Source organism: Branchiostoma lanceolatum, chromosome 4 (assembly GCF_035083965.1).
Source record: "Branchiostoma lanceolatum isolate klBraLanc5 chromosome 4, klBraLanc5.hap2, whole genome shotgun sequence".
Classification (NCBI taxonomy): Eukaryota; Metazoa; Chordata; class Leptocardii; order Amphioxiformes; family Branchiostomatidae; genus Branchiostoma; species Branchiostoma lanceolatum.
The window spans coordinates 29639424-29654635 of record NC_089725.1 but is presented as its reverse complement, the minus strand read 5'-3'; the positions used below and the strand labels follow the sequence as shown (position 1 = coordinate 29654635).

The 15212-nt window shown below is 44.3% G+C and overlaps 2 protein-coding genes across 2 annotated transcripts; one reads left to right on the top strand and one right to left on the bottom strand.

Annotated features, from left to right (window-relative positions):
• Nucleotides 1-5019: 5019 nt before the first annotated feature.
• Nucleotides 5020-7141, top strand: LOC136432036 (uncharacterized). Its single transcript, XM_066423053.1, has 3 exons — nt 5020-6449; nt 6624-6693; nt 6840-7141. Exons 1-3 carry the CDS (start codon nt 5106-5108, stop codon nt 7139-7141), a joined length of 1716 nt encoding a protein of 571 aa, XP_066279150.1. The 5' UTR covers nt 5020-5105.
• A 459-nt stretch (nt 7142-7600) lies between these two features.
• Nucleotides 7601-13520, bottom strand: LOC136433945 (tetratricopeptide repeat protein 28-like). The gene is made up of 2 exons (XM_066426553.1): nt 13338-13520; nt 7601-13127 (listed from the first exon to the last, which is right to left on the bottom strand). The coding sequence occupies exons 1-2, from the start codon at nt 13444-13446 to the stop codon at nt 9697-9699; spliced, it is 3540 nt and encodes a 1179-aa protein (XP_066282650.1). The 5' UTR covers nt 13447-13520; the 3' UTR covers nt 7601-9696.
• Nucleotides 13521-15212: the final 1692 nt, after the last annotated feature.

Here is a 15212-nt window from a genome sequence, read left to right as displayed (position 1 = left end):
TTGTGACAGAAATGGGCAGCTTGGAAAAGGTAAGGACATTGCCCCCAACATCCGCTTGGTGATTCTACATACCAGTTTCTAATAGAAGCCTGATGATGTCAGCATGGCCTGTGGCTGCCGCCACGTGCAGAGGCGCACGGCCAGTCTTCCCGTCGATAGCCTGCTGCTGCGACGCCTGCTGGAGACATTCCTGCACTGCGGCCGGGTCGCCGCGTCTGACGGCCTCCAGCAAAGCAGCTCCCTCTGGGGATTCGCTTACACCCTGCATACTGGGGGAGACGCAAGCATGATTGTCTTTTTACCATTACCAAGGAGGTTACAAGTACTGTAAATGCAGCTAAGATCGTGTGGGTTTTATTTCACGCTAAGGCGAAAATGAAGTGTTCGCGCTAGTTTTAGGTTCACGGCAGCACTATACTCTATTGTCACATACTGCTACAGTATTGGATAAAAATGTTTGCGGTGATTTTTAAGTACATGGTGAAACGGTTGCCGCGAAAACCCCAAACATAAATCCACCGCGAACATTTCTGCATTTACAGTGTGTTTTTGTTTTGATTAAGTTTGTGTAGATTTATTTTTCTGGACAGCATAACTTGTGAAGTTGTGGATGGATTTGTATGATGTATTTGGAATGTGGGTAGGCATCAGCAAAACGAAGGACAAATCTAATTGTGGGCTGCTTATTTACTACAGTACTGCAGCAGAACAGTTAAATGAAGAAATAAACAAAGTAATGAAGTATCACAAAGTTGGCAATACTGGGCCAGATTACAAACACTTGCATACTTAGTAAACACATCAGTTACAAATAGGTCTTACAAATGTTCGTAACACTACATCGTGCATTGGTTATTTGCACTGACGTGACTTGACAGGCATGTCCAGGACTTAAAATCTTGAGGGGCGTGACGGTGCCTTGTTGGTGAGGTGATGAGGTGTTTGCAGGAATTTGCATCAACGGAATTCTCACTGAATTCTCTCATCTACATGTAGCTCCAGTTGATCACTGGAGTGAAACACACACACAGATACACACACATACAGATATACACACACACAGACAAACACACACACACACTCACACAAACACACACAAACACACACACACACACACACGCACGCACACACACACACACGGAGAGGGAGAAGAGAGGCAGAGAGAGAGAGGGAGAGAGAGAGAAGAGAGAGAAAAATGACTTTCATGACGCTGACGTCAGTTTCTGACAGTCCTTTAGCCCTCGTCGGCAAGAAACCTCCCTTACCCATGCGCACGTACAGGACGAAAACAGAAAGCACAGATATGTGACGTAAAGCGTTAAAATACCGCATGAATAAGTCAACGACTCACTTTCATACACGCCAGTGTGACCTCCAGCAACCTTTGACCGCAAAACCTGTTGACCCGGAAGTGAGAGTCTGCCTGATGACCCAAATAAGCTGTACGCAGTTCGTTCATCCTTCATTTAATGCGAAGTTGCACTGAACTGGATAGAGATACATGGCGACAAAATGCGTTTGCAACCAAAGAGGCTGGTCCAACCCATAACGACTTTCATGATAACGTCTTTTTTTTTCCATCGAGTAAAGGAAGATCAGGAGAAACGCAAGCTGTTATGATTGATCAGATGCTAATTTAGCAGGTAATTTAGTATCCTTATTCAACTAGCGGAGTGCACCCACAGAGCCAGAGACAGGAGAAAGTGGAGGAGGCTGATACTGGAAGCTACCATCATGGTCCCCGACCCTCAGGCATGAGGATGGGACTAGATAAAGGTAAAGGTAAATTCAAATACCTGCTAAACTGGTGCGTAGACCCCTCGTGGTTGCCGCCGTTTTTTCTTCTATAACATGCTGTTGTGAACAATAGTCACTATCCTAAGTTAGACAATATGAGTGCGAGGGCATCATGTAGTGTTCGCCTTGAAAAACAACCTTAGTTCAAGCCAACCATCACATTTGGTTGGACAGACTTTGGGCATGTAGATATAAGATGCCCGCCCCTTTTACGTTGAGGTGGATCGGTCCAACCAAACAGCACGACGCCCCCTTAAGCCTAGGTTACACATAGCCGAACATGGCTCCCGAACGCTAGCCGACTCAGGTCGGCGGTAGTTCGGGAGCATTCTGACCAGTTTTTGGGCCACGCCTATCTTTGGTGCCGAACATGCGCCGAAGATGCACCGATCATCTCCTAACCAGTACACGAATTACTCCTGAATGGGCCCCGAATGCTTTCTACCCTACTCCCAACCATCCCGACCTCTAGCCGCAGACTGCCGAATCTCTCCTGACTAATCCCCGACCGATTGCAGACCCTCTCACGCATTGAAATGGACATATTCAGCGACTTTCAAAAGAGGGGCCATTTTCGTTTTTAATTAAAATAATCCATTCTATTATGTTGTTAACATCACCGAGAGAACGAATTCGGATCATGGCTAGCTTTTAAACTGCGTTTAGTGTTCGTCTTTGTTTTCGGTCGTGTGAAGGTCGGGGGTGATTCGCCCACGTTTCGATAGTAGCCACTTGGTTGAGAATTAGTTAGCAGAGATTTGTCTACGGCCTTGGGGTTAGTTATGGGTAGGTTGGAAACTAGTTGGGAGTAAGTCAGTAGTGTTTCTGGAGTGGTTAAGGTTCTAATTTTACTGCTGACTCACTCCCGAATACCAGCCGAACACTAGCCGACCGCGCCGAACACCAGCCGAACACCAGCCGACCCATTTCAGACCCTCCGTCCAGAGCCGAATGTTTTGAAATTTTCAAAACATTCGGCTGGCGCAGCCGAACACCCACCGACTCAGCCGAACGCCACCCGACTCAGCCGAACGCCAGCCGACCTAGCTCCCGCATCACTCCCGAATCACTCTAACCATGGTCGGGGGAGAGTCGGGATGCCATGTTCGGCTATGTGTAACCTAGGCTTTAGTAACGCCTTTTGCTTTGACACATTTCGTTTCAAAATGGCTGCCGAAGTTAGAACTGCTGATCGAGTTGAAAAGACGCCCAAGGCTCCGAAAACAGAAGATCACAAGTAAGTTTTCGACGATATACGTCACGTCACGACATAAGTAACACAGCTACAGGGATTGGCAGCAAGTGAGGCGAATAGTTGAAGAATAGTTGCACATAAAGAAGTAGTAACGTTAAATAAACTTTAGCTAATTCAGAATATGAATAAAGTAATGACAGCACTATCCTGCCATATTCTGCCCAGTAATGTCGGCTCATATGCAGTTCTACAGACTACAAGTAGACACCACAACATCAAGCCATATTTCTAGACACACAACTACCAATTTGAAAGTTGTAACAGAGCCTCTTAGCTGCCATGGGGTATCGAGTTTCACTACGCGATGCCAATAAGATTTCCTTCCCATTCAATTCCAACATTCCACTTCATCACACTTAGCTACGTTTATGGAATAGCAGCAGTGCAAAAATGTAATATCGTCTTATAAAGGAGATAGCGTACAATGCGTAAAACTAAATGAACTTGGCTCCATGTTTAAGTGTTCAGATCCAACAGATGCACCTGTGCGTGACTCAGTTTTTCTGCGCTGACAATGAATCAATGCCAATGGTAAACAAACCGTTCGTTCCATTCATATGTGTGCATCGAGCGTAACTGCAACGGATCGCAGCCTGTTTAAACAGTCGTGTTCAAAAGCACAAATGTACAGCCTGGCATAATAACCAGAGGTGAGCTCTACCTGAGCCTCCACTTTCCAGTTAATCTGGCAGGTTCCTCTGCTGTGAGGGACGTCTTTCAACACGAAGCCCCCAAAGGAACCTTACCAGCCCGACACAGCACCGTTTCGTTCCTCGGAGATGCCAGAGCCGGTAAGACAAGTCTCGAAAAACACCTTCTCGAGAAGTCGTTTGATTCCGCTGAAGTAGCGACTAAAGGACTTGAGTTCGATGTAGTGCAAACAGATGTAACGGAGTTCAATGAAAGTTGGCAAACAGCACATCAGGGGCCTTACAGTAAATATGACACCGGACGCGCACACTATGTTGTCAAGGAAATGTTGAGAGAGGCTGGGCTCGTGGGCAACCTTTTTACAGGACCGGCCGTGACTGCGTTGTTGATCTTCACATTACCACTTGTGGTGAATGTCATTGTTACGGGGTCAGTCGGTTTTCAGTTGGGCTTTGGTGTTGCGTTTTTATTAACGATGGGGATTTTCAAGCTGTTCGGTCAGAGCTACGACGTTGCTAGAATGTATGGCCTCAACGCAACGATAGCGCATGCCTTCATCGACTTCTTGATAAGCTATGGCTTATTAGGTATCTTCTCGGCATTTGGAAACGAACAGTCGACTGGGTACCCTTACTTCCAGTACGTCATGTTTGCTCTGACTATAGTCCTAATCACGTTTGTTGTGACGATACCATTCTATGTGGGCGGCGGACAAGGAATTGCCCTGGCCGGTTGCGTCATGTGCTCACCTTCTCAGCCACATTTTGACGACTTGGCTTCAAGTCTTCATTTGACCATAAGTGGGTCTCAATGCCTCATAGTTGCCGCCACTGTTGGTGCCATCTTAACGTCATCTAGCAAGCGTTTGGCACCGGCATCACTGGTGGTGCTACTAGCAGCTTGCTGTATAACAGACGCTGCTGATAGCGCCAGTGAAACGTTGGTCCAGGAATACGTGCTCAGTTTGATCGGTGGATTTATGATAGGAGCAATAACTGATGTGACCAATGATGTCATGCAAAAACTTTGTACTTCCTATCGATGCAGTCTTCAATTGCAGGTCTTTATGGGTCCAATAGGTTTTATTTACGCCATTGGACTCGGTTGGTTATTCGGCTGGCAGATAATGTTACCATCAACATGGAAAGACGCTTATTATATGGTGCCAAACATAGTCGCCATATTAATTATTGTACAAGAAGAAAGGCAAAGGATGTATTGGGCATCTCAAGAACTGAGAAGCTACCCCAACCTTCTTGTTAACAGGAGCGTCAAAACCTTAAAGGAAGTCAAGGATCTGCCTTTCGAGATTACCCTGATTGATTTTGCTGGAGATACGTTCTATCACTGCACACACCATTTGTTTTTATCGAATCTCTCAATTCACCTGATTGTCTTCAACATGGAACGATTAGAACAGGAGCCAGACTACATCAGGCGTATTTGCTACTGGGTTCAGTCTGTGGTTGTCCACGTGAAAAACCCCAATCCTCACATCTTCATTGTTGGAACACACTCAAACAGCTTGTCAGTAGACAGAAGAAAGTTTCTATCCAGTAAAGTAAGCAAGGCCTTGCTTAGCAATGAGAAATTTACTCAGTCAATTGTGGGGAAACCAGGCATCGAAAACGATGTTGTGTTCTGCGTGGAAAATTCCGTGCCCCTTCGGAACGATGCACAGGCCCGACTCCTTCGAAACACGATCAGAGACGTTGCCTCTTTGTCCTTCCAATCCAAGAGACACATCCCTATCAAGTGGCTCAAAGTCAGTGATTTCGTCGACAAGTGCAAATCCAGTTCTACAGACACGTGCCTCCTGGACAAACGGACCTTGTTCGACAAGCTGAGACAGGAAGATGCTGTTGAGGCAGAAGACGAGGGAGAAGTCTTTGAGCAGATGCTGAAATTTTACGACGAAATCGGGGAAGTCAAGGTCATGGGTGATGTTGTAGTCTTGAATCTGAAAGCTTTGGTTCAGCTTGTCGTACAGCTTGTGGAGCTTGACTGTGATGATCATGAGCTTGGAATCGTCCACGTCAGTTCTTTGCGCCGAGTATGGAAATTCCTGTCGGTAGAGAATTTTGTCTCCACTATCGCCCTTTTCGAGAGATTCGACATTCTCTGTTCGATCTCAAAAGAGCAGTATCTCGTGCCCTTGCTTCTCGACACTACCGATGAGCCTATAGCCACGAGATGCGGTCAGGAGATAAACCAAGGTCCTCTGCCATTTTGGGAAACCGCAGAATCGGACACGGTCCTCTACTTTAAGTTCTACAAGTTTCATCCCGAAGCCATCTTTCTCCGTCTGCTGGCCCGATGTTTGTCAATATCACAGAAAACCCATGACCTTGGTCGTGGTGCTGACCGAGATGTCTACAGAAATGTGGGCAGATTCTACCAGGGACATGATTTCTACTACAAAGTGGAGCTCATGTGTCAATCCTTGGAGCAGAACATGATCCAGGTCACTGTCAAGTGTGCTAGAAACAGAGGTCCTCATTCCCTACTGTCCAGACTTCACAAGGACTTGCAGCAGATCCGAGACAGGGACTTCCCTTACCTGAACTACACAGTGGGGCTTCCATGTCCGGCATGCAGCACATTCAACGACCACGAAGGAGAGAGAGACCGTCCTCCTCCACACATCCTGAGGGTAGCAGGACATGACGAAGAGCTCCCACGACCCGGGGAGAAAGCAACTCTGATGTGCCGAGGAAAAGCCTTTGAGGTGGACTTGGGAGAACATGTGAGTACTCAGCGTTTTTACTATGCCATTGTACTATGACCATTTTGTTGTAGCTAAAATTCCGATGCATATAGTTTGATGCAGGTGTCAGTTCACCATTGGTAAGCACCTCTTCTTTTCACTTTCTTTGTAATAGAGCACATCTCACTGATGAACAAACTTTCATTTTAACAGCAACCAACTTGGGATGTTGTCCAACCAATGGAGACGAAAGGGAGCTACAGCAAAACGTCTGAGCACAAAAGTAAGTTGGCATGTTCTGCTTAAACCTCTTTTTATGTCCTACATAAAGAGTAATGATGATGACATCAAGAGAAGACTGTTTGCCCATTTCATGTCTCAGTGTGTCTTCCTAGATGAAAATAAAGAGGTTATCGTTCCTCTACACAGGTGGCAGTGGTCTCGTGGACCCCAAGACCATCAGACACCTTTCCATCCTCCTGGACCCTCCCGCACCCATCTTTGGGAACAACTGGAGGGCGCTGGCTGACGAACTTGGGCTGTGCTTCCAGGACGTCTGCTACATCGAGACCAGGCTCAACCCGACAGAGATGGTTCTGGACATGTACAGTAAGAATACACCAACAGCTAACATAGACCAAATCCACAGGGCTTTGTTAGACAAAGACAGACTGGACGCTGCTGACGTGATTCAACCTGCTAGTGTCGAATCACAAGAAACAACTGAATGAACATATTGAAAATCAAAACATTATCGTGTACTTGCTTGTACCATTGTTTCTATGACCGTATTCTGTGGTGCGTAATGGTACAGTCGTGTTAACGTTAATTTTGTAGAAATGAAGAGCTGACCTCACTATGATGCGTCTGAGCTAAAAATGTTGGAAGGGTTTACTTGTTGCTGTACATAGCGAGAGATTAGAATTACCACCGCATAACTGGTGGTGGACAAGTCCTAACATCGTAAGACACCTGAGAGCCCTTAGAGTTGTACAGTTCTTAGTCAGTTGCGGGTACAGAATGTCTGCAATATGTATGTCATTGCCATGTGAATGAAACATTCTGAACAGCACCGAACAGAACCCGGCTAAGATGGTTCTGAACATGTATACTACAAAAATTGTATTCAAATTTAGCTGTAACCCAGAAATTTTTTTACATTTATGAACAGTATACTTGGTCTTTGTACCTTTTATTGGACATTGTAAATAATTCTCCACAGTATATTTCCAACAAGATAATGTAAAAACTCAAATATGAATAGTTTTTAAAAGAAACGCATTTTGACTTATATGGTGTGCATTTGTAAGCCGTGCTTTCCTAAAGTAGTATAAGTTGTAGTTAACAATCTTGTAATAAGAAAGCTGTGTAATTCAGCCCCTGTGGCTATAAACAAGCTTTCAGTCCATGTTTTTGTTGTATCATGGAAAAAAAGTGCAACAAGTACGCAGAACCTTAATAGACATTGATATGCCAGATGCTTCTGGGCTTCTTGAATCTATTGTAGAACATGAGCCTTCAACGGAATAGATTAGAAGACTTTCCTGTATGGTTGATCATGATATCTGTATTGTAACATACAACAAGGAAGTTTGTCATGGCTAGTGTTGTTCTTTTTTAATAGTTTGTGAGGTCCTTGTAAATATGTTTCTTTTAGATGTTGTGATGTCCTTGTAAACATAAGTAGACAACTTCCAGAAATGTGTTGTACTGCTATCTACTGTATTTTTTTTCTATTGGTAATGAAGGAGCTGGTATGTTTTTAAAACGTTAATGAGTTATTCAAGCTACTCTGCAATTTTGATGATTTAATAACATTTAGTGTATTACAGCGAATAGAATGTAATTTGGGTTGTCACATGCCTGTTGATATTCATCCTTAGCATATACCTGTGACACTATAATTCTGCTTGGTGGTTAAATAAAACTTGCATTGATATCATGTGTTTTATTTGTAAACAAAGGCAAGCAGTATATATCATGGTAAACCTACTTTAGTACTCTTGGCAATCGGATACCTCCATTTGCTACGGTCGCACTCGGAGTTGGTCTCAAGATTAAAATACCGAAATTTCCCTCGATAATTTGTCCACTACTTTAATTTCTATTATTAGAATTGTGTTTTATGTCATTGGAAATCTTGTATGAATGATTTTATTCGTAAGGAACTCGCCCGAATTACGTCCTTATTACATGGTCTATGCATTACAATCACATAAAACAATGACTTTCAGTCCACTAATATTGCATTGATATGACTGATCTAAAACATAACGTAAAACTTTAGCCCTGTTATACAGCCGTATTGCACAGTGGAGGAAGGAATTGCTGAGCCTCTTAGTACGGGCTTTAGAAACACTTATTGCACTAGAGTGTCTGAGTCCGGTGGCTCCCGACCTCGTGGGAGGCACTAAGTCGTGCAGGGGGTGGTCCTCCTGAAGCATGCGTTCAAACAGGTGCACAGCTGCCTCCTCCCTCCTCGACTTCAGTGTTGGCAGATCGGGAACGGAACGCCTACCTCCAAGGGAAATAATGCGCAAGGCCCGGCGTTGGACCCTCTCAATGGCCAGTATTTGCTCCTTCGAGCACCCGACCAGTAGCACATGGCCGTACTCGAGTAATGGTCTTACTAGAGTCAGGTAGATCTGTACAAGGTCCGTGACACTGGTGCCTTGTTTAGTCAGCAGACGCAAATAATGCAGTCTACGCGAAGATCATGTATATTTCTATTCAAAAGGATACCCGAAACCGTTCTAAAGGGCAATACACATCTAAAATTAATGCCACTATCATCTGCCAATGAGACAGAAAATGGCGGCTAGGAACATATGAACGTAACGATTTAGCCCTCCTCCATAAAATTAACATCTGCTTGGAGATTAAGAAATTTTTGCACTTTTGTTTTGCGACTAACCAAGAAGCTTAAAAGTGCAAAAATGTTAACCTGCTTGGACTAACTCACGCAAGCAATCCTGTTGTTCAACAAATGCATGTACAGTGATACCAAATGGAGTACCATTGTGAAGTGTAATAATGACACACAGAAAATGATGAAAATGTTAAGGTAACGAGGAAGACATGATCGACAGAAATCATGTTTCTGAACTTTTCTGAACTGTTAGATATAATTATCATATGACTTGAATATACATGTGCTTTTTTGTTAACGGATGGGAAACCTTCATCTCTGAGAATTTCTCTTCATTACCAGCGCCCCTCTTAAAGCCTTCCTACAATCATCGAAATATTTTCACTTAGCAAAAAGTCCTCATTTGACGTTAAAATGTCAAGATTTGTAAGATCCAATCTTCTCCTTGATCTGTTTTGCTTCATCAAAATAGCTGAATGCCTTCCGTTGGTCACCAAGTTTACTCCATGCGACACCCAAGTTACTAAGTGACCTAGCAATGTCAGGATGCGCAGTGCTCTCACCATAGGTACTCCGCGCTATCTTCAGTGACAGCTCGTGATACCTCACTGCCTTTTCGTGATCACCCAGGAGAATACAGGCGTTACCCAAGTTGTTAAGTGATGTGACAATGTTAGGGTGCGCCGTGTTCTCACCATGGATACTCCGTCTCATCTGTAGTGCCTGTTCGTAATAGCTGACAGCCTTTCTGTGGTCACCAAGGTGACTCCAGTTGTTACCCAAGTTGTGAAGTGAATTGGCGATGTCAGCATGTGCGATGCCCTCACCATAGATACGCCTCCTCATCTGTAGTGACTGTTCAGCATATTTGACGGCCTTTCTGTGGTCGCCAAGTTGACCCCAGGCACCACCTAAATTGTTAAGGGACGAGGCGATGTCAGGATGTGCTGTACTATCACCATAGATACTCCGCTTCATCTGCATTGACTGTTCAAGATAGCCGATGCCCTTTGTGTAATCACCAAGGTGATGCCAGGCGGTACCCAGGTTGTTAAGTATGCCGGCGATGACAGGATGTGCAGTGCTCCCAACGCGGATGCTCCGCATCATCTGCAGTGCCTGTTCGTAATAGCCGACGGCCTTCCTGCGATAGCCAAGGTCATTCCAGATGGTGCCCAAATTGTTAAGTGAGCTGGCGATATCCGGATGTGCAGTTTCCTCACCATAGATACTCCGCATCATCTGTAGTGACTGTTCATGATAGCTGATGGCCTTTCGGTGATTACCAAGGTTACTCCATGTGTTACCTAAGGTGGTTAGTGACGCGGCGATGTCGGGGTGTGCAGTTCTTTCACCATAGATAGTCCGCCTCATCTGTAGTGACTGTTCATAATAGCTAATGGCTTTTTTGTGATCACCAAGGTCGCTCCAGGGGGTACCCAAGTTGTTAAGTGACGAGGCAATATCAGGATGTGCAATACCCTCACCGTAAATGCTCTGTCTCATTTGTAGTGACTGTTCATAATAACTGACGGCTTTTCTGTAATTACCCAAAGACTGCCAAACGGCACCCAAGTTATTGAGTGACGCGGCAATGTCAGGGTGAGCAGTGCTCTCCTCGTGGATTCTCCGCCTCATCTTTAGTGCCTGTTCGTAATAGCTGATGGCCTTTCTGTGATCACCAAGTTTATTCCAGGCTGTACCCAAGTTGTTAAGTGATCCTGCAATTTTAGGATGTGCAGTATTCTCGCCATAGATATTACGCATCATATGTAGTGCCTCTTCATGATAGCTCACGGCCTTTCTCTGATCACCTAGGTGATCATATGCGTTACCCAGGCCAACAAGTGACAAGGCGATGCTAGGATGTGCAGTGCTTTCACCATAGATAATTCGCATCATCTTTAGTGCCTGTTCATAATAGCTGACGGCCTTTCTGTGATCACCAAGTTCACTCCAGGCAGTACCCAAGTTGCAAAGTGACGGGACAATGGCAGCGTGCGCAATAATCCCGCCATGAATACTCTGTAACATATGTAGTGACTGTTCATGGCAACTGACCGCCTTTCTGTGATCACCAAGTTCACCCCAGGCAAGGCCCAAGTTGGTAAGTGATGCGGCAATATCAGCATTTGCAAAGCTTGTACCATAGATTGTTTTTGCCATCTGTAGGGACTGTTGATGGTAGCTGACGGCCTTTCTTGTATCTCCAAGACTCTTCCATGCTAGACCCAAATTGTTGAGTAAGTCGGCGATGTCACGATGTACAGCATTCTTGCCATATTTAGATTGCTCTTCGTGTAGTGCCCGTTCGGTGCATGTTTTCCATTTCTGATTGTCGCAGAGACTTTTGTATACCTCTGCTTGAAGCCTGAAAGACTTGTCAAACAGAATCAATGGCTCTATGGGTTGACCGTTGACTAAACCTGACAAGAAATGTTTCAACGGTATTGCCGTGTAATAGTACCTCATGAGCTGTCTTGTATTTGAGAAGTAAAAGACTTTCTCCGATTTTTCCGCGATGTCTGAATTAGCCGACATTGACGATAATGCTGACATGTTTTCCTTTTGACCACCATTATTCATGTATGTTCGCAACCTCAGTTCTGCTGAGATGCTGACCAGCACCATCAAGTGATGTACGTTTTCATTATTGATGATTCCGTTCTTGTGCATCTTCTGAATAGTTTCCCAGATAGTGGTTGGTTGTAGGTTAAAAACTAGTGCCCAACAAGACACTGCAAGGCTTGAAAATCGATAAATGTCTTTCTTTACATCCAGCATTCTGTCAGTTAAATCATGCCTTTCAAATATTTGACTATTTTCCAGCAACATTGCGTTTGCCACTAGCGTAGCAATTTTTCTCCCACTTTCCCTTAGCTGCTGATTCCATTCGTTTGTGTATTCCTCGACCAAGATCTGTTCTCCAGTAATCAAAGAGACATTTCCCAAGACGCTTGCTAGGTGGTAGCCTTTCTTCAAATATAGTCTGACATCGTCTACCAGAACTTTGGTCATGTCACGAGGTGTGCGGATAAGATGGCACATTTTGCCTCTGCCTAATGGGGTTTTACATGCATGTGGCATAGCTCCATCAAATGAAAACCCACGCGGTGTTACATAGTCATAGAACCAGTTGTGTAGCATGTTATCCGACACGAAATTATTGAGAGACTTGATCGCCATGGCCGGGAGGATGGTTTCTCCTAGATTGATCACTTTCAAATGGAGGTAATGCGTGAGATTGTGAAAGTAGTTTACACTGCTCTCTGTTTCCTTCTGTATCAAAATGGCAAACTCTAAATCAGAGTATGGTGTTACCAGTCCTGTGGCTTGTGAACCCAGGCCTACCATGGCGAACTTGCAGGGAGGGGGGCCCATTACCTCCATGCATTCGTCTACAAGGCCAGATATAAACTTTCTTCGCTGACTAACAATGGTGTCAAACAAGGCTTTGATTTCTTTCACTCTATTCTTCTCTACTTCTCTTATCTTCGGGTCGTTGTCGTCAAGACTATAAGGATCTACCTGCTGTTCGATTCGTTTGATCTCTTCTTGTACACGGCCTCGGTTTTCCATTAAGATTTTTGTATGTTTGTTGATATCGTAAAAGGGCACAGAGTGTTTTATACCCAACACTTTCCTAACAAAAGACTGGGTTATGTTTCGGATTGTTTGGTTGATGCCCTCTCTGTCTTCTGTTCTTGTTCTTACCAGTGCTGCATTACAGAGTGCTGCAGCCTTGGTGAAGTCCCCTGCGTCTTCGGACTGCATTCCTCTCTTCAGGTAAACATCGGCCAACTTGCAAAGCGGTTCTACCTCTTTCCAGTGCTTACCTGAAGTTGATTCTGTTCGGAACAATATTCACATGTTACTCGTAGCAATTCTGCTTGCAAAGCCTGAGAATGTTTCAAATTTGTTTTGAACTTAGATCATTCGCAGTGCACGTACGTAACGATGAACATTGACGTAAAGGCCTGAATAATGATGAATGTTACTTGTCTAATCTAGCTTCATCAATGCCAATCTCATTAAGACACGTAATTTCCAAGACTCACCTTTCACATTAACCGACTTGAGCGCAGCTGCAAAGTGTTGTTCTGCCTCGTCCAAGTCCCCTGTGTGCAGGACCCTGCAGCCCTCCTGTAGGTGGTCTTTGTACGACATGGGAGGAGACGTCAGACGGTTGTCATTTCCACCGTCTTCGTCCCGGATTGGTCCCGTTTGTATGCGTTTCTTAGCCTTCTGTGAAGGAAAATGATGTAAGAAAAGCTTAAGTGTACATTCTTCGTTGACAAAATGTAAATGAAATACAAGCTGTTTTAGCAGTGACTTTCCAGACATCAATACAACATAATGACAATATATTATACTGCATATATGCAAGAAAAACGTGTAAAGATATTAGGTTTTGTAGCAGATTTTAACGATTCGAGTAAGACTTAATATCTATCTGGTAAATTAAAAACATGTCAAATATGGTATATGAAAGAAAAGGAGTGTGCAATTCAAAGATGTCGGTTTCCAACCTTAGATTTCTTTTCCTTGACTTTCTCCGCGTACTTGATGCGGTGCCGTAGCGTTTCCCTGACATCTGAATCTTTACAGCGGTCCAGCGCCGCTCGGTACAGGCCAACTGATTTGGTGAATGCTGCCACCTCCCTGCCAACCCTCCCCATCTCTAGGTACAGATCTCCAAGGCTCTTCAACGATTCTATTTCCAGACTTTTATTTCTGTCCACGATTGATGTTACTAAGGACCTGGTATAAGCCTCAGTCAATGATATCATACCCTGTCCGTTCATCTTGGTCTTCTCTTTCACTTCGTGAAGGGCCAACGACACCGCCAATGTGGTACTGTCTGGATTCTCAGTTATTAGTCTCAAACTCTCCTCGTCGTCTACCAGTTTCGTACATTTCTCTGCATATTTGATACGATGTTGTACCACTTCCATCCCGTCATTGCCTTTATAGAATCGTAAGAGTTCTTTGTACAGCGCACATGACCCTTTAAAGTGCTCTGCGTTAGACTTCTTCGTCTTTGCTTTGTGCAGATACAAATCCCCAAGACTTTTCAACGCTTCACACTCCAGGACCTCATTCTGACTACTTATAGCGTGAATCAACTTACGCCCGTATCCCCTCTCTGCAACATCAAGATCTGAACCACTTTTAAAAATCAGGTCCAGTTCCCGAAGTTCTCCCGCGACTGTTGACAGCTTGGTCTTTGCCATGTCTTCTAGAGATGCATTCTGCTTTATTATGATAAGAATGCGTTCCTTGAACAAAGCTTCCCAGGTTGAGTTCAAGCTGCCGACCAAACGCACTTGATTGGGGTCTTTCCCCTAAAAGAAAAAAAAATTGCAAGAATTGTTAAGATTCAGGAAGCTTCCCGATATGAGAAATAAAATTGTTTAAAAAAAGCTTTGAAACCTGACGTAATTTAGACCTAGATACATATTGTATATACCGCTTCTGACCTTTCTTTAAAAAAAGGTATAACTTTAACAAGCCCACGTTGTACTTGTTCACAAAACAAAAGAATAAAGGTATTGTATCACCCCCATGTCGAGAACAGTTTACGTCAAGTCTGACAGACACGACGTGCTTCTTGCATGTACATTGTACATGCAGTGCAAATAGACTGACACCAGTAAAAGCGGAAGTCCCCAGATGCGGCCACCAACTTTTATACAGTATTACGGAATGGGGATTTCCAAAGCGCATTGCTTTCAATTGTACAGCTAACGAAGGAACTGCGAAGGTAGCGTTACTAATAGAACGTATTTGTTGCCTATGGGTAACCAAGGAGGTTATAACCTCCTTGGGGTAACGTTACACCGTCGTACACACCTGTTTTCAGGTCTGCGTTGTGTCCGGCTCTGCCAAGCTAAGGAGTGAAGAACAGCGGCCTTGTAAGTGTACAATCTCTC